This window comes from Cucurbita moschata, unplaced genomic scaffold, assembly GCF_002738365.1.
Source record: "Cucurbita moschata cultivar Rifu unplaced genomic scaffold, Cmos_1.0 Cmo_Scf00035, whole genome shotgun sequence".
NCBI classification, from domain to species: Eukaryota; Viridiplantae; Streptophyta; class Magnoliopsida; order Cucurbitales; family Cucurbitaceae; genus Cucurbita; species Cucurbita moschata.
In genome coordinates this window covers 1,020,697-1,042,387 of record NW_019268551.1, presented here as the reverse complement: position 1 = coordinate 1,042,387, position 21,691 = coordinate 1,020,697, and the positions used below count along the sequence as shown (strand labels likewise).

The 21,691-nt window shown below is 33.9% G+C and overlaps 2 protein-coding genes and 1 non-coding gene across 6 annotated transcripts in view; 2 read left to right on the top strand and 1 right to left on the bottom strand.

Annotated features, from left to right (window-relative positions):
* LOC111431047 (putative glucuronosyltransferase PGSIP8) overlaps window positions 1-7,330 on the bottom strand; it is an 8,329-nt gene extending 999 nt beyond the window's left edge. Inside the window, exons 1-5 of one of the 2 annotated variants that reach the window (XM_023067546.1) lie at window positions 6,593-7,330; window positions 2,318-2,576; window positions 1,514-1,715; window positions 1,247-1,394; window positions 52-618 (exon numbers count right to left, since the gene is read on the bottom strand). In XM_023067546.1, coding sequence (XP_022923314.1) covers window positions 75-618; window positions 1,247-1,394; window positions 1,514-1,715; window positions 2,318-2,576; window positions 6,593-6,870 — 1,431 coding nt within the window. In that variant the 5' untranslated portion in view covers window positions 6,871-7,330 and the 3' untranslated portion in view covers window positions 52-74. The remainder of the gene's footprint in view (window positions 1-51; window positions 619-1,246; window positions 1,395-1,513; window positions 1,716-2,317; window positions 2,577-6,592) is intronic. The other variant, XM_023067545.1, reaches the window with a different exon arrangement.
* A 4,009-nt stretch (window positions 7,331-11,339) lies between these two features.
* LOC111431046 (chaperone protein dnaJ 13-like) lies at window positions 11,340-17,849 on the top strand. 3 transcript variants are annotated; one of them, XM_023067543.1, is made up of 14 exons: window positions 11,343-11,627; window positions 12,222-12,508; window positions 12,823-13,020; window positions 13,126-13,240; window positions 13,444-13,530; window positions 13,840-13,928; window positions 14,506-14,590; window positions 14,902-14,955; window positions 15,227-15,307; window positions 15,650-15,727; window positions 16,079-16,318; window positions 16,728-16,835; window positions 16,937-17,057; window positions 17,560-17,849. In XM_023067543.1, exons 1-13 carry the CDS (start codon window positions 11,481-11,483, stop codon window positions 16,991-16,993), a joined length of 1,626 nt encoding a protein of 541 aa, XP_022923311.1. In that variant the 5' UTR covers window positions 11,343-11,480; the 3' UTR covers window positions 16,994-17,057; window positions 17,560-17,849. The 3 variants fall into 3 exon arrangements, with proteins under 3 accessions (XP_022923312.1, XP_022923311.1, XP_022923310.1); XM_023067542.1 differs by having other exon boundaries at window positions 17,555-17,849; XM_023067544.1 differs by lacking the exons at window positions 16,728-16,835; window positions 16,937-17,057; window positions 17,560-17,849 and adding an exon at window positions 16,481-16,721 and having other exon boundaries at window positions 11,340-11,627.
* LOC111431249 lies at window positions 13,616-13,734 on the top strand. Its single transcript, XR_002708463.1, has one exon. It is a non-coding gene; the product is annotated as a small nucleolar RNA snoR86 (small nucleolar RNA).
* Window positions 17,850-21,691: the final 3,842 nt, after the last annotated feature.

The following is a 21,691-nucleotide window of genomic DNA, read 5'->3' as shown; positions in this document are numbered from 1 at the left end:
AAAAAAAAAAAAAAAAAAAAAAAAAAAAAAAAAAAAAAAAAAAAAAAGAAACTGTCCGTTCCAGATCCCAATCGTCAACACCATTTATTAAACCTGGAAGGCGACAAAGACTCACCCGATTTCACCGCCAAGAAAGCATCTCTGTCAATCGAAGACCGGATTGCCGCCGCCATCCTCACCGCCGCCGTCCAGACTACCGGCGCCGCGCAGAAGGCGTATACGAAAATGCAGAGTCCTCTGACCACGCCGTCGGGATACCAGGGAAAGGCCATGACGAGAAGGACGCCGAAGATGCCGAGGGACGGGACGAGGACGGAGAGGATGGGGAGAAGGAAGACGGTAGCGGCGAGGAAGGAGAGGGTGGAGGAGCCTAGCAAGAAGAGGCCCCAGCCGAGGAGCGGGTGGATGGTGGTGGGAATGATGAGGAATGGAATGGCGTAGGCGGCGAGGATGGACCAGAAGGCGGCGAGCTTGAGGGCGAATTGGAAGGAGGCGGGGGGTTTTTCCGATCGGCGGTGGGAGAGCTTGGTGAGATTAGGGCGGGCGAGACGGATCATGGCGAGAATCCCTAGGTATAGCAGAATCTGGATGAAAACCACCGGCAACTCCCCTCCGTACCTGCGAGTATTTTTAGTTAATATAAATAATATGTAATAATTCAATCTTTAGCACAAATATTTTAAATTATTATAAATTGGAAATTACATAACAAAATTTTACAAAATTATAAAGGTTAGAATTAAATTGTAATAAAATACAAATATATTAAACTAAAATTTAAAGATTAAATTATTAATTTCATAGAAATTTAAAGACCAAAAACTATTTTTAAATCATCATAATATTTTTAAAATATTTAGATTAAAAAATAGATTTAAAAGTGATAGAAAAACTAAAGCCATTTTGGCTTTTGTTTATGTGAATAAAAATTTAATCCAAATTCTATTTAAATAATTATAATATGTGTTAATTTATTAAAAAGTTAAATATCATTTTAGTCCTTCTAATTCCCCGGAAGTCTTTAATTCTTAAAATTATAGTAAATCTTAAATTTAGTCTAATTTTGAATAATTTTGAATTTAATATTTTATAGTTATTTTTTATTATCAAAATTAATTAAATAATAATAACAATCCAAAACCCATGAACTAAAATGAAAACAAAACAAAACAAAGTTAAATCTTTAAAATTTTAGGTGAAAAATTGCTGAATGAATTTTGGATGGAAAGGGAGAGAATTTGATTACCCAAGAGTGCGATGACGTTGTTCATGCCATTGGAGGCCAAGAGGTAAGACGGGCCACGACCACCAATACCATGGCTTCAACCATGGTGCCCCCGGAAATGTTATTACGCTATTTGGGCCACACGGGATGCTCCATCGCAATCTTAAATCTATATTGCATTGATCGTATAATGAATATTGAGAACCTAACACTAAAATTTTGTTTCGAATTTGGTCTTTAGCTACATAATTAAAAAAAGAAAAAAGAAAAAAGGAAGCAAGGACTTACAATAGTAAGTAGCATCCATTTGGTATCCCAAGGGGAGCCTAAAGTTGCCATCAAGAATGGAGCCATTAGAGGGAGGATAGAACATAGGCTGGTTGAGCAGATCAGGGAAGTAGCTGCCAATGAAGCCTTGATCTGCACCATCTGGGTTCTCTCTCCCCACTCTCACTTCATTTATCATGTCATCAAATACCCTCTTTGATGGCTGCCATCCATTATTAAACATTCAAATATATCATTAGAACAAAATATCTAGTCTGTATGATATTGTATTACAAACCACGACTCTCCACAATGATATGATATTGTTCATTTTGAACAATACCAATTAGCGAATGTGGGACTCCCTCCCAATAATTCTCAGTAATCCTCCCTCAAACAAAGTACACCATAGAGCCTCTCCTGAGGCCTATAGAGCCCTCGAACAGCCTCCCCTTAATTGAGGCTTGACTCCTTTTTTTAGAGCCCTCGAACAAAATACATCATTTGTTCGACACTTGAGTCACTTTTAACTACACCTTCGAGGCTCACAACTTCTTCATTCGACATTTGAGGATTCGATTGACATGACTAAATTAAGGGCATGACTCTGATACCATGTTAGAAACCATGATTCTAAAAAATAGTATGATACTGTCTACTTTGAACATAAGCTTTCATGGCTTTACTTTTAGTTTCTCCAAAAGGCCTCGTACGAATGTAGATATATTCCTTATTTATAAACTTATGATCATCCTCTTAAATAACCAATATGAGACTCCTCCCAACTATCTCAACGTATAGATCTCCAGAATGATTGGGATTTACCTGAAGAACAAAAAGGCCGGTGTGGAAAATGCAAGGGTTGATGAAGACGGCACAAAACTGACCACATTGGAAGAGCTCATCGGTTTTCTGAAGGAAAAGGTTGTCAGAATCCAGCATCACCACTCTATCATAGTCCACCAAACTCCATGCATATAGTTTGTTCAATGTTAACTTGAACCTCTTGTCAAAATTCGATTGGTTCCTATATGGGTTGTTTACATTATCCACACTCACCACCTTCGCTCCATCTTCTTCCTTCCTGCACTAGCAACTTTAATTATAATTCAACTAACAAAACACTCGAACTCGCATGAAAAAAAGTCTTCTGGCAAACCACGCTAAAAACTTAGATGAATTCAAATACTTAACCATAACGAAATTACATTCGACGAAAACATAGCTCATCAATCAATCTAAGTACAAAATTATATGACTAATATCTTCATATTAAAGTTAATTAGAAAAATATACATCAATACAGTCTAGAGATTATTCCCTTCATTAGAGACTTAACTTTCATTTAATTTTTTTACCCACAAATTTCCTTGTTGAAAATATCAAACAAAAGAACAAAAGGGTTGGCAAACACCGAACATTAGGAAAAAGAAACAAAGAAAACTGTTCCTTTCAAACCATTTCTTGACATTGACCAAACAAATCATTATTTGAAAAAATTAATAATAACAAGACAAAGACAGACAAAGAAAAAGAAAGACAAAAGGTTTGTTGGCCCAAATGTTTCAGAAGGTCATTGTTCCAAATTCTGGATAAACAACCCCATCAACCTCTTCTTTTCCTCCCTACCCTTTTCCACCTCCAATAATCATCAGTTTCTCCAAACGAAAAAAAAAAAAAAAAAAACAGAAACAAATATTAAAATGATTTTAAATGATGGAAGACTTAAAATGATTTTAAATGATGGAAGACTAATTTTGAAGTGATTCGTTTAAATATATGAAAGAAAAATGACGTAATAAAAAATTGAAATAGCATGGAGTGAAATAATATAACAACAATTTGTTATTTAGTTATTAATATGATTAAAATAACAAAATACTTAGAATCAAACAATTATGATTATTCAACGTAAGTTGCTGAAAGAAATAAAAAGTGGCAGATTATTGTAATCAAGTCAACGGATCAACAAAGGGATTTCTCAATAAATAAACAAACAACTGGTAATTACTTAAAATATATATATATATAGAGGAGAGAGAAAATGCAATAAATAAATAAAAAGAAAATTATCTTGGCTCCACAAATAAGGTAGCACTTTGATTTTATTTGATAATAATTTGGTTTGTAGTTTTTTAAAGTAAATTTAGAAATACTATCTACAATTAAGAAATTGTTTTTATTTTTGTAACTTCAATCATTTATTTATGATTTATTTGGAAGGAGAGATACAAAAATCATAAAAAACCAATCCCATTGATTGGGTTGTGAAATTATATTTTAATTATTTAAAATAATTCTACTTATCTACACTTACGTTAATAATTAAATTCTCATAAAATTTAAATATAAAATATTTACGAGTCACAGTCCATCACTAATATTTATTACAAAAGTTAAACACTATTAATTTTTTAGGGTAGAATTAGGTTGGATTATAACCTGATTTTCAAGTTGGTCAGGTTGACCCGACCAAAAGAAATGTTGACTCACAAATCGAACCAAATTTTTTATTTTCCAAAAATTCAACCCAACCTAAACTAAAAAAAGATCTAACCTATTCTAGCCTTTATAGTTTTGAGCTGGATAATCCAAATTATTCGGATTATGGAGTCATATGAACATCCCATCATACTCTAATGATCCTTTACTTAATAGCAATCCGAATCGACCACTTTCTTCTAATACAAACTCTAAAAAAATACATTTTTTATTTAATCATCTAAGGAGTAGATGTGTAAATCAAGAAGGTGGTTGGAACCCAAATGATAAATTCTAACATAAACCAAGATATTCATGAAGTAATCAATAGAAAAAATGAAAAAAGCAATTGAAATTGAGGAGCTAAGTAGTAATACAAATAATAAACGATATTCAAAACATAAACTAAAAGGACAATGATTTGTCCCACTAAAATTAAAAAGTAATGATGATAATAAAACCAAGACATTAGGCAAAGGAAAAGAAGGCAAGAAGCTTCTACGAACCCTACTAAGTCCACATCCCACCATAGAATTAAGTCAACATGTTGGCATATGCTCTTTCCTTTCAAATGTCTAATCATAAATTAGACCCAACTTACCAAAATGCTGTTTTATCCAATATTCCTTCTTTGTAAAAATCTAATCTATCTAATTTTGATTTTAAACCACTATTAGAAGACAAACAAATAACTAAATAGCTCGAGGAAATATCAAATTTTCAATAATTTAAAAAGTACGTTTGACTCGCCATTTAGTATAGTGTACTCTAAAGAAAAAGTGAGAAGAAAAGTTGAGAACCTTCATAAATGAGTTTTCTTTTATTGATGCGTAAACTCTACAAATTAAGATTTTTTGTTTGACTCACCATTTGGTATAAAGAAAAAGTTGAAGAAAAGTTGAGAACCTTCGTAAATCTAGAGTTTTCTTCTATTGACGCGTAAACTATACCAATTAAGTGTTATTAAAATCAATTCTAATTTTTTAAAAGATTTTAAAAATAAACTTAAAATTTTATTTTTCGAAAAATTAAAGAACTATAAAAAAACCGAACACAATTTTAAAAAAATGAATGGTTAATAATAGAATTTAAAATTTATCATAATTTGTACTCCAAAGGTATCACAAAAGTTATATAAAAGAGACATATTGGATGATGATAGTCTCACACATCAGGCTAATTTAAGAAATAATCATGGATTTATAATCAAGAATACTCTCTCGATTGTTGTGAGACTTTTTGGTAAGCCCAAAGCAAAATCATGAGAGTTTATGCTCAAAGTGAACAATATCATACCACTGTTGAAAGTCGTGTTCGTCTAACATAGTATCAGAGTCATGCCCTTAACTTAGTCGTGTCAATAGATTGGTAAATCCTCAAATATCGAACAAAGAACTCCAAAAGAAAATGAATCAAGCCTTTTTGAAGACAATAAAAAATGACTAAGAGTCCAAAGGAGTCGAGTCTCAATTAAAGGGAGGAAAGTCCCACCTCCACTAATTTACTCTATAAAATTCACTCCTTGCTCTTAAAAATTGGGTTAAGGAGAGAGAAAGAAGAGAGAGAAAGGGGGCACACCAAGGCTTATCTGTTAAACCTAGCACTATTAATTTCAAGCCGACGGACAATTGGATAAACTCGCTCAGGCACTTTTTTAGTCCCTTCAGCTCTATCGATCCGTCCAAAATCAGACCAAAAATAAACATAAAAATCGTAATCACCAATGCATGATCAATTTTTCATGAACCAAACACGTGTCACCTCCCTATACGGCCATATCATTTTCCCCAAATGCCCGAACCCCCATTACGACAACCTTTTGAAGAAACGACCTGACCGTGGGAACATCGACCATTAAAAATCATCCTCACTGTCAATGTATGTATCAATTCGAAGGCAAGGCAACAATATTGATATTAAAAGAATGGTTGATTTTTCTCATAAATACCTATAAAATTCAATTAAAAAATATCATCAAACTAAAAATTTTCAAATAGATCAATTTTCGATTGATTTTTAAATACGAGATAAATCCGAATTTGATCAAGGATCAAATTTGGAATCGATAATTTTCTATCCATCAAAGTCGGAAAGGATGAGCTAAAAACTCATAAATTTTTAATGTAATTTAAAAAAAATTTGGAAAGGTAAAGGTTAATTTCAATCCTAGAGGAGTCTTGTATTCTAGGCTAAAAACGGAATGAAAACAAATCAGCCGGCCACCACCGGTCGGCCGCGATCGAAGTCGACCGGCACCGGAGATGATAGGAGAAATGTTCCGGTGCTACACAGACTACAAAAGTTAAAGTAACTTTCCATCATTCACTCCGTTTGTTTAACGATTACTGTTTCAATCCAACGGACAAGATTGAAAAGGAACACCACAATCTGGCCCTACTTCCTAATTCTACCAGACCTACCCTCTGCCGGACCCGCCGGGAGCCAAATCCGATGGAAAATTATTGCTAACGATGTCAGTTTTTCAGTAAACAGAGCAAGCAAAGAAGAGCATATGGAGAAACCGAAAATCGCGCAAAAATAGGAAAAAAAAATGAGAAGAAAATACAAAACAATAGAGGAGAGAGAGAAAGAGAAAGAGAAAGAGATACGGAATCTTACAGAGCACGCACCCAACGGACGGGCACATCGCGAGAAGCAATGACGACGAGATCGGCTTCGACGTTAAGCTTCGCAAGCGATCTAATCAACACTCTCGTCGCTACATAGAACTCGTAGTCCCTCGGCGTTCCCATGTACATCATCGTTGCATAAGCGTTTCTGTGCTTCATCGTCTTCGTTTTCATCTTCGAATACTCCGCACTCGATTCTTCAACCATCACCGCCGCTAGCACCACCATCAGCACCGCCGAAATCCTCAAAACTCCGTCGAATCTCATCGCGCTCCGGTTCTCCAAATCTTTCAATCACTTCACCTCAATCTCAGCATCGATCGATCAGTGAAGAAGTCGATCCTCTGCTTCTCTCTCACGTCTGGATTTTCCCGTTTTCTCCACGAAAGACGACGTTGTTTCGAAATCTCACGGAAGCTCGTCCGCCGTTTAGATACAGAAACCTCGGAATCAGAGGAGGAACTGGCGGCGACGGCGAGGGAGGCTTTCCGTTTGCTTTTTTATTGTTCGAGCGGGAAGAGGAAAGGGCGAGGTTAGAGACAGCGAGGAAATGTGGCGTTATAAAAACCATGGACGCGTTTGTTTATTGTCTGTAGCTTTGAATCTGGGCCGTCCATCTTAAATACCTCTAAGATTGACCGGTCCCAGTTGGATCTTCCTCATTGGATTATTCCCCCGGTTTGTCAATAAAGCCGTCACCACTCCTCCTTATAACGCTTCTCGCCACCTTCTAGTGGCATTCTACCTGAATTCGGTTTATGTTAAATAAATTTTATTACATATAATTATAATAATAATAATAATAATAATAATAATAATAATAATAATTCTTAGTTCCTTTTTAAGTCTTATGAAATTTTTTTTTTTAGGGTATATCTTATTCTTAATTAATTCCTAAGAGGTTGTTCGTATGATTATTTTCTTCGCAATTTTTTTTTTATTTCTTTTAGGAATTGGACGGTTCGTGGGTGCCACTTCTTTTTTTGGTTTAGGTGTTTGGTTGCTTGTTTCATGTTGGTTCCTTCATCAAACTTGTAGAACTATAATCCACGAATACAATGAGACAAATTTCATGAATTTTTATGAAGAAATGAGGAAGATATAGTCGATCAAAGTTGCAGACAAAACACGTACCGTGCTTTTAAATTCCAACTTGATTTCCTCCTACAAATATTTTTTACTCGTGATTCCTTCACGAAAGTTGGAGAGCTCTCTGCCACAAATTTATACCCCTTGGAATCATGAAATTTCATTAAGGTTCGAGGAAGATATTAAAGTTTGAAATTTATGCGGAAAAACTCAAACCGAACCTTGAAACCTCATGTTCAATGTCAAGATGACGCTATTCTTGGCACTTGAAGGAATGTTGTAGAGGTTACTCCTATGAACAAACTCCCTAAAATCCCAAGGTAAGACACTCAAAGTTGGGCAATGAATCGAGCTCGTTTTGTACACCGACGAGGTGGGTTTCCTTCTTCCGACCTTCAATTTTGACCCTCCTTCCTTCGAATCATCTCTCAAATCAACTCTTAAATCTTTAGAAAAGGGTTGAAAATCGCGCATTTTAAACATTCACCCACGTTTCTCATTTCTCCAGTACTCTGGCCAGCGACCATTGTACCTTTTCTTTATATAAAAATCTGGGTATTACAACCTCGCTCTATAGCACGTCTTCGTTATGTGCCATACTGGTTCATAAATATAAAAATACTCCGTTAATAACTCTACTTGTAAAGTCATGGTCACATTCTTAAATCATATGTTATAGTCGCTTTCCCATGTCATGGGCCATAATCACTTTCATATATATGAGACTATAGTTATTTTCATCAATCTTAGGTTATAGTCGCTGTCATAGTAATCAATGGGCCTTCGTAAGATATGTATTAGAACATAAAGGTCATTACTTAGTTTCTATCGGTCCCAATTATGGTATATATGCGAGTCAGTTCTGATAAACCAAGTATCATTAAGGATTAATGGGAAGCCGCCACTACACAGCTGTGAGGTCCCACATTGGTTAGAAAGGGTAACGAAGCATTCCTTAGAAGAGTGCGGAAACCTCTTAATAGATGCATTTTAAAACAGTGAGATTGACAACGATACATAACCGACCAAAGCGAACAATATCTACTAGCGGTGAGTTTGAGCTATTACAAAGGTTTATCTTGACACAATATCTCGTGAAATCATAAACACCAGAGGAGCGACCCTATGCTTGAATCAACAATGGAAATACAAGTATGGACCTGTCAATCTGGTCGGTTCACTGCTAGAGGTTTATGATTTTATTTATCTGAAACATTTAAATTTATACTTGAATTTTAGGAATTCTTTAAAAAAAATTTCTAATTTAATTTTATGGAATGATTATTTATTTTTGGTATTTTCTTTATGACTATGGCTATATATATATAATTATTTTCATTAATTACCATTTAATATCTTCCAAACAAATTAAATTTAATATTTGTGGTAAACGAATTTAGAGCTATTTGATAATTTAAAAATATTTTTTACACACAAAAAAAAAAAAAATAATAATTTAATAATATATTAATTTATTTTATGCTACGTCTTATTAGAATTTTTCCCGATTTTTCCCGATTTTTTCGCGCTTCTCGTCTACTTCCATCATAAATAATTTATTATTTTATATTCGTCTTAGGGAAAAATAATGAAAACTAGAGGGTATAGTTATAATTAATGTCTATTAATGGCTACTAATTATAATTAAATTATTTACTAATTTTTCATAATTATTAAAATTAATTAAAAAAATTTACTATCATAATTATTTTTAATTAAATAACGGAAAGTTAACACAAAATACCAAACATAAATAAAAATAATTAAAGCCATCAAAATGGAAGTCAAACTCATAAAATAGAAATGGTGAGATTTGACGCTAATTGGAGAGAGGAATAAAATATTTCTTGGGAGGGTGTGGAAACATCTCCCTAACATATGCGTTGTAAAACCATGAGGCTGACGACAATACGTCATGGGCCAAAACAAACAATATCTGCTAGCGGTGGTCTTGGATTGTTACAAATGGTATAGAGCTAGACATCAAACGGTGTGCCAACGAGGACGTTGGTCCAAAGGGGGTGAACTGTGAAATCTCACTGGAGAGGGGAACGAAACATTCTTTATAAGGGTGTGGAACGTCTCCCTAGTAGACGCGTTTTAAAACCATGAGGCGAATGATGATACGTAAAGGAACAAAGCAGACAATATTTTCTAGCGGTGGGTTTGAGTTGTTACAAATGATATTAGAGTCGGACACTAAGCGGTGTGCCAACGAGAATGCTGGCCCTAAGGGGGTGAACTGTGAGATCTCACCTTAATGGAGAGGGGAACAAAACATTCTTTATAAGGGTGTAGAACCTCTCCCTAGTAAACACATTTTAAAACCATGAGGCGAACGATGATACGTAATAAAACAAAGCATACAATATCTTATAACGATGGGGTTGGGCTGTTACAAATGGTATTAGAGCCAGATACCAAGCGGTGCGCCAACGAGAACGCTGGGCTCCAAGGGGGTAAATTGTGAGATCCCACACTAGTTAAAGAGGGGAACAAAACACTTTTTATAAACGTGTGTAAACCTTTTCCTAGCATATGCATTTTAAAATTGTGAGACTGATGACGATATGTAACGGCCCAAAGTGAACATTATCTACTAGCGGTGAGCTTGGATTATTACAGAAATGTAACGTTTTTAAATTTAGAGATCAAATGAAAATTAAACTCAAAATTTAAGAGTAAAACTGTAATATTTAAAAAATATAAGGTCTAAATAGAAACAAATTAGGTATCCTTGGGGTGTTTGATTGTTTTTGTCCCTTTTTTATGTTAAATTTATAAACTTGTATCGAAAAAAATTATAAATTCACAAGGTCCTTTGAACGCGACGTCACGTCTCATCTCGTCGACTTGGAACTTTATCGAGACTTGTTTGGACTCTTTATTGGGTCAAAACGGTCTTGAAGCACTCAACTAGAGCTAATTAGGTGATTTTAACGGTAAGTGGAGCATATCAGAACATTATTGGTCACCGTGAAACCTTGACTTCATTAAAGACTCATGTAAGTGATATAATTCGAGCATGAACGACCAACTGACGAGCCGAACCACTCCAGTTTGATCTAAAATATGTATTATGAGATCCCGAAAGAGAAACAAAACATTCTTTATAAGTGTCTCTAATAGATGCGTTTTCAAACCGTAAGACTGACGACGATACATAATGGGCAAAAGTGGACAATATCTACTAGCGACAGATTTGGATTGTTACAATTAGTATTAGAGCTGAACACCGAGCGCTGTGCCAGCAAGGATGTTGGACCCTTGAAAGGGATGGACTGTGAGATCCCGAAAGCAAAACAAAATATTTTTTATAAAAGTGTAGAAATCTCTTCTTAGTAGACATGTTTTAAAACTGTGAGACTGACGACGATACATAGCGGACTAAAGTGGACAATATCTATTTACGGTAGACTTAAGATGTTACTGTGGGTAAATGTTTTGACTCGTCCACCGTTTAACATTAAATAAATAAAAATAAAAAAACATGATGAAAAATTGGAGTAAGCCTAAATTACCGAGATCAAAGTGAAACCAACAAAATTAAAATTAAAATAAAATAAAATAAAACTAAAAGAATTTTGTAATTTAACCTAAAATTTAATTGAAAATGATATCCAAAGAAGCGGCGGTAATATTAAAAACACGAGCCGGTAACCTTGCCAACCTCACAGCACCTCCGCCCCCGGCTCAGCAAAAGCCCCTAATACCCACAGAGCAAACACACAGTTCTTCCATAGTTGCTCTCTGCTAAACCTCTGGCCGTTGCTCCAAAACCCTAAAAAATGGAGGAAGAAGAAGAAGCTGGGCCTCCCAATAAGGATTTGTACGCTCTGCTTCACATTTCACCCGAAGCTTCCGACGAAGAAATCCGAAAAGCTTACCGCCAATGGGCTCAAGTCTATCATCCCGATAAATATCAATCTCCTCATGTATGTTCCATTTCATACTCACAATTCTCTGATCGTTAACCGATTCTTCGTTATTCGTATTACAATTTTGTTTTCTCCAGCTTTTTAGTTTTGTTTGTTGTAGTGATGTTTTTGTGTTATTTGCACTTCTGTTGAAGTTATTTGCGATCAGGGATAGTTGACTGGGCGCTATTTTGGCTTTTCTTTGTGATCAATGGTATGGTGAAATGTGTTTGATTAACTGAGTGGCATTGTTTGTGGCTTTTTGATATGCTTGATTCCAATTCTTGAGTGGGTTTAGCCATCCCGATTTTTGTAAGATATTTCTACTGTGTAATGCACATTTGTAGATTGTACCTTGCCTTTACTGGGAACCCTTAAGGTAGCATAGCTATTTGATCAGTAAATTTGTGAACAGTTTTTTATATTTAATTTGCAAATAGGTAATGTGCTTAATTTCAACATGGAATTCTCTAGGAATTGTGTTCAATCACTATATAAGTTCTGTTCATGTTTTTTCAGAATCTTTAGAAGAAGAAATAAACGGCGGAAACATATTTTAATTGTGAGTATCTATCATCTAGTTTTAATTCTGTAGCTACATTGGCTCTTCAGATGAAAGATATTGCTACAGAGAACTTTCAACGAATCTGCGAAGCATACGAAATCTTAACCGATGAGAATAAAAGACAGATATATGACATCTATGGCATGGAAGGATTGACTTCTGGTTTGGAACTAGGTCCAAAGCTGAATAGAGCAGATGAGATAAAGGAAGAGCTTGAAAGGTTGCGGAAAAGGAAGGAAGAAGAAAAAATTTCAGCACATTTCAGACCTTCTGGTACCATACTGGCCAATATGTCTTTGCCACATTTTTTGGTGGGCGATGGCATCATGAGAGGGTAATGAAATCTTTCAATTCTATCCCCCACCGTGCACTTCAATTTAAGCAAAGTATTAGAAATAGCCGTTTCACCTCTATGTTCTTTTTGAATTTCATAAATTTAAATAGAATCTATATTGCTGGTACTACAATCTTGAGGTTTCTGATTCGAACATTGGTTAGTGATGTTTTTTCATTTGAACAAGATATGAGACTTCATTTCTATGCTGTTATCCAGTGTATATTAATAAGTCTATATATTAATGAAGTTTGCCTAGTCTTATTGTTATTATGTTATCCAGCTACTCATTTATTTTTGAACCAAAATTTTAGAATGGCCATTACAAGTGAAGTTCAGTCTCAAATTTCAAAAAATAATACCGTTGGAATAGGAGGAAATTTGGCAGTTACTGGGAACGTCGGTGGCGGGGCTGCTTCTGCATTGTTTCGTCATCAGTTTTCTTCAGTTTCTTCTGTAGAATTTATGGCTTCAGCTGGCTTAAGATCACTTATTGGGGTGCAAGCATCTCGGTGAGATATCGGTTCTCCTGAATCTTTGATGACTTTAGGAAAATTTACTTGCTCTAACCCCACACCTACCTCTCTCCTTCGCTCCTTCTCTTCTTATTTGTTTAGTCATCTTACATCCCACTCAACGGCAACAATGGGTATTTCAATGTCATTGGAAGATGGATCATTGAATCTGTCCAATTCTTGGACTCGCCAACTTTCTGAAACGGCAAACGGAAATGTATGCTGTTTTTCCCCTAATCAAATTATGTTCTATATTCTTGTTAGCAGATTGTTAATATGTGCACAAATGGTACCTGAAGGCATAAAATTAACTTAATGGTACCTGAAGGCATAAAATTAACTTATCATCTAGACTTTAAGTTTCTTATCACTGTATTTGCTGCTTGTATTGCTTCCTGATTACTGCCTTCCCTTTTCTAGATACAACTTACTTTAGGCCCAGAGTCATCTGTTGCAGTTGGATGGCAGAAGAAAGAAGAGAAAAGGTCTGTTGCTGGAGAGGTGAAGGTATTTCACTTTCTGCTGCTTTTCATTAGTTATTCTCAATGAAAACATTTAAGGCATTGGAATTTAGAATCTGGAAATAAGATTTGAGTATCAGATGTCATGATGATATAGACATCACAACATTGGCATACTAACGTTTGTGATTCTCTGAGTCTGTCAAATCTTCCTTGGTTTTGATCATGGCCTCGTACAAGTTGCTAAATTCATTTGATCTGTCAATAGTTTTTTTTTTCCCCCTTGAAGATTTCACAACTCATGTCTCTTTGACTGCCGTTTCACCTTATCATTATTCATGTGTTGCGCTTGCAGTTTAGCACAAGTTCTTTTGGGGCATCTGCCCATTATACTCATCGCTTCTCTGTAAAGTCTCATGGCCGAATTGCTGGGAGAGTTGGAAGGTAGTTGCTCTGAGGATTATGGTCAATTTCTCCAATGCTACATCTTTCCTGATGTTGTCTGTCTTCTTTCCCTTTAAGTTGTTAATAATGTAGTATTTGTTACAAAATGCCAAGTTTAATTTATCTTGGCGTTTGCGATTGTTGATTAAGGAACACACGAAATAAGTATTTTGGGCACAACTTTAACAGGAGAACTGAAATTTTATGGAAAATGCTATTTAGTTAGTCGTTAGAAAATTTGATAGGAAAGAATTGAGGAACTTTTCTCGGTAACTCTAGAAATCTTAAAGAGATTCTTCTTTCTTTTTTGGGCTCATTTAAATGCATAATTTCAAGATGGTCTTTCCTCTGCGTAGATTTTTGTAATTACTCCCCGTGTTGATTTATGCCATTGGAATTGTTTTGTAGCTCCGTAATCGTTCGCTCATTTTTTTTCTCTTTATTTTGTTTATGGGATGTGTGATATGGGGATAATGCCCCAATAAGAAATACTTGTGTTAATGCTCCACATTAGCATTTAGCTTGGGAGTGCCTCTTGGCATTTTTATTTTGCTGACTTCAGATGTTAATATTGCAGCACCATGCTTGAGCTTGAACTTGGTGGCGGGAGGAAATTATCCAAATTCAGTACTGTTCGGATGTTGTATTCAATTGGGATTCAGGTAATCCGTTCATATGTGGAAAAATAAATTGATTGTTGTGCACTGATCTTTGAGCTTGCATGCCTATTTGCCATTAAGCATTGAAGAATTATCTTCTGGATGACAGATTGGACTTCGAATGATTTGTGAATGGTCAGCGTTTATTATTATTATTATTATTATTTCTTTTATTCTATTTCTTTGAAGATTTATTCCCTGATCTGGTATCCGTAAACTGGAAACATGTTTCTCAACTTGAATAATTGATTCCTGTTTTTTATTTTGCTTGCTTCATTGTATGTTTGTGTTCTCATCTTATATTTCCTTGCCAGGGTATCTTTTGGAAGTTTGAATTGCATCGTGGAGGTCAAAAATTGATCATTCCAGTAAGTTTGATCTCCAATTTTCTCTTCTTTTGGTCTCTATATGCTTGAGGCTTGAGTCTGTGTTCCAACTTTATTTATCCATTTTCTTTAACAACATTGTGGTACAAGTAACAAAACTTCTCCACTAATTTGTTTAGCTGTGATGGATGAATTTAAACTTGGCTTTTTCATGCAGATTCTGATTTCAATAACAATGTTAAACAACTTCGTCATTTCGTCATTTCCATTACAATTAATGATTCTGATTTCCATTATTTTCTTTTTCATGCAGATTCTGATTTCCAGGCATTTGAACCCTGTGTTTGCCGCCGGAGCATTCATTTTTCCCACTTCGGCTTACTTTTTGCTCAAGGTTTTTTACTATTGAATGTTTGATCGACCTCTTAATTATCTTTTAAGGAATTGGTTTGTCATTTGTGCCTTGTTGGAATTAGGAAAAGGAGCAAAATTAGGCGCACGAAAAAAAATGTTGAACAATAGTTATATAAACACATTGTTACTATTAGATTGCTTGTAGGCTTTAGTTTTTTCTATTAGTTCCCTGACCAACTAATGTTTCCTTCATCTCTTGAGATTTGTATTAAGAAGTAAGTGGAGGCGAAGACCATTGTAGTTGATTACCTCCCTTTTCTACAAAGAAATAGTCCTTTGACGTGGCTCTTAGCTTTTTAAATCATCTGTGCTTTGATTGCAGAAATTTTTGGTAAAACCTTATTACCAGAGAAGGGAAAAACAAAAGGCGTTAGAGAACATGCAAAAAACTTCTGCTCAGGTATTGATTTCTCGTACAATTTATTTAGCTTTTGGATACATGTAGCCTGTAAAAAAGTTGAATTGCCTATGTGAAAATATAGATGTTACTATTATCGTTATTATTACCATTATTTGGTTTAAGATGAGTGTAGTTGAAGATGTTGATAGGCTTGCTTCTTTGACGTTGAAATGTTGATTTCTGATTTTCTAGATCCTTTTCGGCAGCTTTGCTCCAATGTGTATAGTATTCCCAATGTGTATAGTATTTTATAGATCCTTTTCTAGATTCTTTTGGGACTGCCTTCTATCTCAAGTATTTAAAACTTTTTATTGGCGACTTCGGTTTAACATATGTTATTTCTGAATGTAGGTGCGAGAAGCAAGAGCTGCTGCTGAGAAAGCTCAACAGCTACTGCAAAATGTAGCCAATAGGAAAAGAAACAGGCAATCTGAAATTGGTGGACTTGTTATTACTAAAGCAATTTATGGAAATCAGAAGGAATTGAAGAAAGGGGATGAACTAATGGAACCAAATGATGAGTCGTCTCTAAGAATTATAGATGTGACTTTGCCGCTAAACTTCTTGGTTAATGATTCTGGGCAGCTAAAGGTATTTGCTTATGACTTATTTATATCCTGTGTTTTTCTGGCTACAAATAATACTGGTGTCATCTGGAAAATAATAGTCACTTATGCATTAGCATTAGACTATTAATTTATTATGAGATTCCATGAGGGCCGGTGATAATAAGAAACCATGCGGTCGTGCTAGAATGAACCCGTTCCCATGCAACAGACCCATAACAACTTCAACTTCTTGATCGCACCCTAAGGCTGATGCGATTTAAGTCGAATTAAAGACCAACTGCCTGAAAACTTAAATGTCAGTGAGTACTATATATTATGTCGTGACTGAATGGTGCAAGGTGCTCACTAGTTAGCTCAAATACACTGACATACGTGCATAGATACACTTGGAACTCCATATTTCATTAAGTTACTCTATCTATTTGATGCAGCTCCATGATGGGGTAAAGAAGTCGGGTATCATGGGATTTTGTGATCCGTGCCCCGGAGAACCAAAACAGTTGTATGTTGAGTATACCTATGGTGGCAAGACATTTGAGGTAGCCATACCCACCAACATGAGCTCTCAAACTAACATTCCTGTAGGTTTAGTTATTTTAGTTGTTTAAGGTTGCTACTAATACAAAGCTTTTCTACGTAGGTGGTTGTGGATGATTATGAGGAGTTGCTAATACCAAGGCCATCGCAGCAAATCTAATGTCAACAATAAGATTTCGCTCCCTGGTTACCTCCAGCAATTTTTCATACTCCATCTGCTTGAGGTAATTCATCTTGATTAATATAATTTTCTAAAACTTAAATAAAATACAATAAAACCTCTTTAAATCTAAACAACATATATGGATCTTGTCATCCACCATGAAATCTTTGTAGCATGATTAAGACACATTCTTTCATATCACCTTTTGTTAGGGCCTACGAGTTGGTAATGTTATTTCGTAGATAAAAAAAAGGAGGTGGGTTGATTTTTAGGCATGCAACTTCTTGTGAATGGTACAAACTCTTGCGTAGTGGGAACCGAAAAGCGTATGTTAGCTACGAGTTTTCTAATTGAACTTTTGAATCGATTGAGATCGATTCCAAAGTTGATTTCATTCATCAATCAAATCTCATAACCTGACTTAAAATGACTTTTACTTTATTTTTTGGTGTTTGGAATGAAGAAAATATGAGAAATGTAAAACTCCAATGTTTTTTAGTTTAAAATTGTTATTGGAATGAAAGGACTAAGTACCCCATGAAAATTTACCATTTTCAGCACAGATTGAAGTGAAAAGCATCAACATCGTGACAATTGAGGATGAGATAAAGCTTATGAATGTGTGATGGGCTGCTTCTATCTTCAGTATTCACATGCTTATTGTTCTTGGGCTTCTAAATTGTATTCCATTAGCCTTGTAAATTGATTCTCTTTTGTCTTTTGCTCTGCCTTCTGAAAAGAAAATGCTTCTTGATCTTGATGATCTCTTCAAGAACAATGCTGCAAATGGTCATTCATACATATCTCTGCAAAAACTTTTAAAATAGTTTGAAAATAATTTTGAATCTTTTAACTTGGCCATTGAATCTCTGTGAAAGCTTTCATATTATAATCATCTGTTTTGTCGTTGAATTTAGGTGACGAAGTCAATAAGAATCTCGACAGACATTGTTAAACAGGTAAAAGTATAGGTTTAATCTCTCAACTATCAAGTTTGTGTATTTGGTCTCCAAACTTTCAATTTTGTTTTAAAAGGTTCATAAATTTAAAAACTGTACAACTGATTCATGATCTTTCAATTATGTCTTACAGGTTGTTGCATGATCTTTCAATTTTGTGTCTTATTAGTTCTTGATGTTCACAATTTTTATAATTAACTAATCGATAAGGTATAAAATTTAGACTGAAAGTGTGATGTCCCATATTGGTTGGAGAGGAGAACAAATCATCATTTATAAGAGTGTGGAAACCTTCCCCTAGCAGACGCGCAAGCCTTGAGGGGAAGCCCGGAAGAAAAAGTTCAAAGAGAACAATATTTGCTAGGTGGATCTGGGCCGTTACAAATGGTATCAGAGTCAGACACCGGATGATGTGTTAGTCTTCTCGCTGTTTCCCTAAGGGGGTAGACACGAGGCGGTGTGTCAGTAAGGACGCTGGCCCCAAAGGGGGGTGGATTTGGAGGGCGGTCCCGATTGGAGGAAGGAAAGAATGCCAGCGAGGACGCTAGCCCCGAAGAGGGGTGGATTTTGATGTCTCACATTAGTTGGGGAGGAGAACAAATCACCCTTTATAAGGGTGTGGAAACCTTCCCCTAGCAGATGCACTTTAAAGCCTTGAGGGGAAGCTCGAAAGAGAAAGCCCAAAGAGGACAATATCGGCTAGCAGTGGATTTGGGCCGTTACAGAAAGCTACCTAATATTAATTATTATTATTATTTTTTTTAATGTTGTTGAGATAGGTTAAAATTATCCATATTATTTGGAATTATTGAGTTGTCCGCATAAAAGTGAATTGTTTGAAAGATAATGATAGGTTTGGTGTAAAGTTTGTAGCTTTCAAAGAGTTGTTTTTATTATATTTAGCAATTTCTTGGAGAAAGGATAGCGTTATTAGGTGTTCTTTCTTGGCTTTTCTTTTTCCTCTTTTTCACCAAACATCACTTTTATATTCCACCTTTAATTTTCTTCATAAATAAATAACTTTAAAAAAAACCTTCTCAATCGGGTTCAAATGGGTTTAATACCTCGACGTAAAGTCTATATAAATCAAGATATCGGGTTCTTACGAGCAAAAAGTAAGTGATGTTCTTGAGGTGATATTTCATAGAAAGCATGTTGGTTAGTTCTCTGTTGTATCATCTTTCTTTCAGGTAGTTTATGATACGAGACAAATTCTATCTTCTCTTATATTTTTTTACCATATATGCTCGATAAACTTACAATCTTTTAATTAAAAAAAATCCACAAATTTCGAGAAATATTCTTTTATCCATCTCAAATCTATTAAAATAATAATAAATAAAGATGACCAAGAATTTCGTAGGAATAGATAGAGACGACGGTCCACCCCCTCGAATAATTATACCTAAATATGACTTTTGAACTCCCAAAGCAATCATATAAAATATTTTTATTTATTTATTTTAGGATTAAGGAAGATTAAATTTATTAAATTATTATTTCCCCACCATAATGTTTTTTTTTTAAAAATAGAAATTTAATAAATAAAAAATTACTACTATCTATTTGATTCTCGCAATTTTCTCTAATTTAAATTAATTTTTTTTTATTTAAAGAAATTTTATATACGTGTGAAACTTATGTATTAATTAATAAATTTAAATCGAATAAATTATTAGTTTGAAATTTTAATTGATACAACCAAAACATTTTAACGGTCCCAAAATGTTCTTAGAATTATTCATAAAATTAGCTGGCCGTTACAACGCAAGAAAACGACTTAGGCTTAGTGGTGGGGAAAAAGACAAAAATACCCCCCCAGAAAAAACAAAAGTATTTTTCTTCATTGTTCTTGGTCGGGAAAAAGGAAAACCAAATTTATTTATTTATTTATTTATTTATTTATTTATTTATTTGTATTTAAAATATTCATTTTTGTCTCCAACCAAATTTATTTCTTTTTTTATATTGGTTCCTAAACACTCACAAAGATCCATTATTTTAATTCTTAAAACTTTAAATTAAAAACCCTTTTAATTATTGTTCTTTATTTTTCTACCTAATATCTATTTATTTAAATATCGTCTAACTCAACCTATCTTACGTGGCTCGTATACAAAATTTATAGAAAAATTCTCTAGTACTTCCAGAAGACGTGTCTTACTGATATTGATGTTACTCGATACTTTCAACAAATTAGAGCCGTATCCATACTAATCTTCAAATTTGAAGCTACATTATCGTCTCATAAACGATCCAAAGTAGTTAATGAAAACAATTAACAACACTGATTTTAGATATTTTCAAAGTCGAGAATCAAAATGGATCATATTACGAATTTATGGACAAAAATAAAATATTTTTTTGTTACAATTAGTACGAATTGCTCCGACATGTTTGTTTTCAACAATATTTATATTTTAAAGTAAATTAAAAAATATATATATATTAAGTATATGTAATAACTATTAATATTGTCTGTTTTAGTTTGTTACTATAACAGTCAGCCTCACAATCTTAAAACGCATACCATACGAAAGGTTTCGCATATTTAGAATGTTTGGTTCCTCTGACGGATGTGATATCTCACATTTTAAGTTTTTTTTTTTTTTTAAAAATTATCATACCCTCAAAATCATTTACACTCGGGTGTAGTCTTGGTTCATTCATATATCTCTTTTACTGGAACGTTACAATATATATATATATATATATATATTTTTTTTTACGCTAAGAAATTAAATACTTTTTTTTAATTTTAAAAAAATGATGGTAGGAATTTTAGTATTGAAAAATAAAATTATTGGTGACTCCAACATAGGTTTTATATTTTATATTGAAATAAAATTAAAAGTAATGCAAGGCAACCACGCTAATTTGCTTTAGTTGTTGGAGGCAATAATATAATATAATTCAATTTTGTTTTTTATTTAAATTATTCGGAAAATTCGAAATTAGGTCGGCGGGTCGGAGCTTTCTTTTGTGTTTGGTAGCGGTCGGTCGCCCCGCTTTCACAAGGGCCCACTCGCCAATGGGCCCAATCTTGCCACGTCAGCATATATTATAAAAAAGCTTTTTATTATTATTTATTTATTTTTAAATATAACTTTTAATTTTTTAATATTCTTCAGGCTTAAGAAATATTAATAAAGTACGAATTTATATATATATATATAATGTAGGATTTTTTTTATAAAAAAAAATCATTTAAGTACAAATATTGAGATGATTTAACAATTGAAAATATAAAATGAAATTACATTTTTAGTTCTGAAATTTTTTAAAAATTTAATTTTGAAGTTATGAAAAACATAAATTTTTAAAAAAATTTAAAAGCTAAATAGATATAAATTTAAAAGTGTGACCAATAAATATATATATATATATATATATATAGAGGAAAAATGACAAAAGGTAATGATGTGTGGTTGGTGGAAGGAAAAGAATTGGATAATAATAATAAGATTTTTTTTTTTTATAATTTGATTAATTCAAATTCAAAAAGATAATTGAATTTGTCGGTTCTTCTTCTATTTTAAAGGAGTGATAATGTCTTGTATTGTTGGGCCATTATATTTATACAATTTTAAAATTTACATTTTTGTGGTGTTTTTCAGTATAAATTTAATATTCCATTTAAATTTTTACTTCCTAATAAAAATTAGGTTTACTTACGATTGGATCGGATGAAAAAACAACTAAAAAGATGTGGTGGTGAGTAAAAAGTAATTACCAA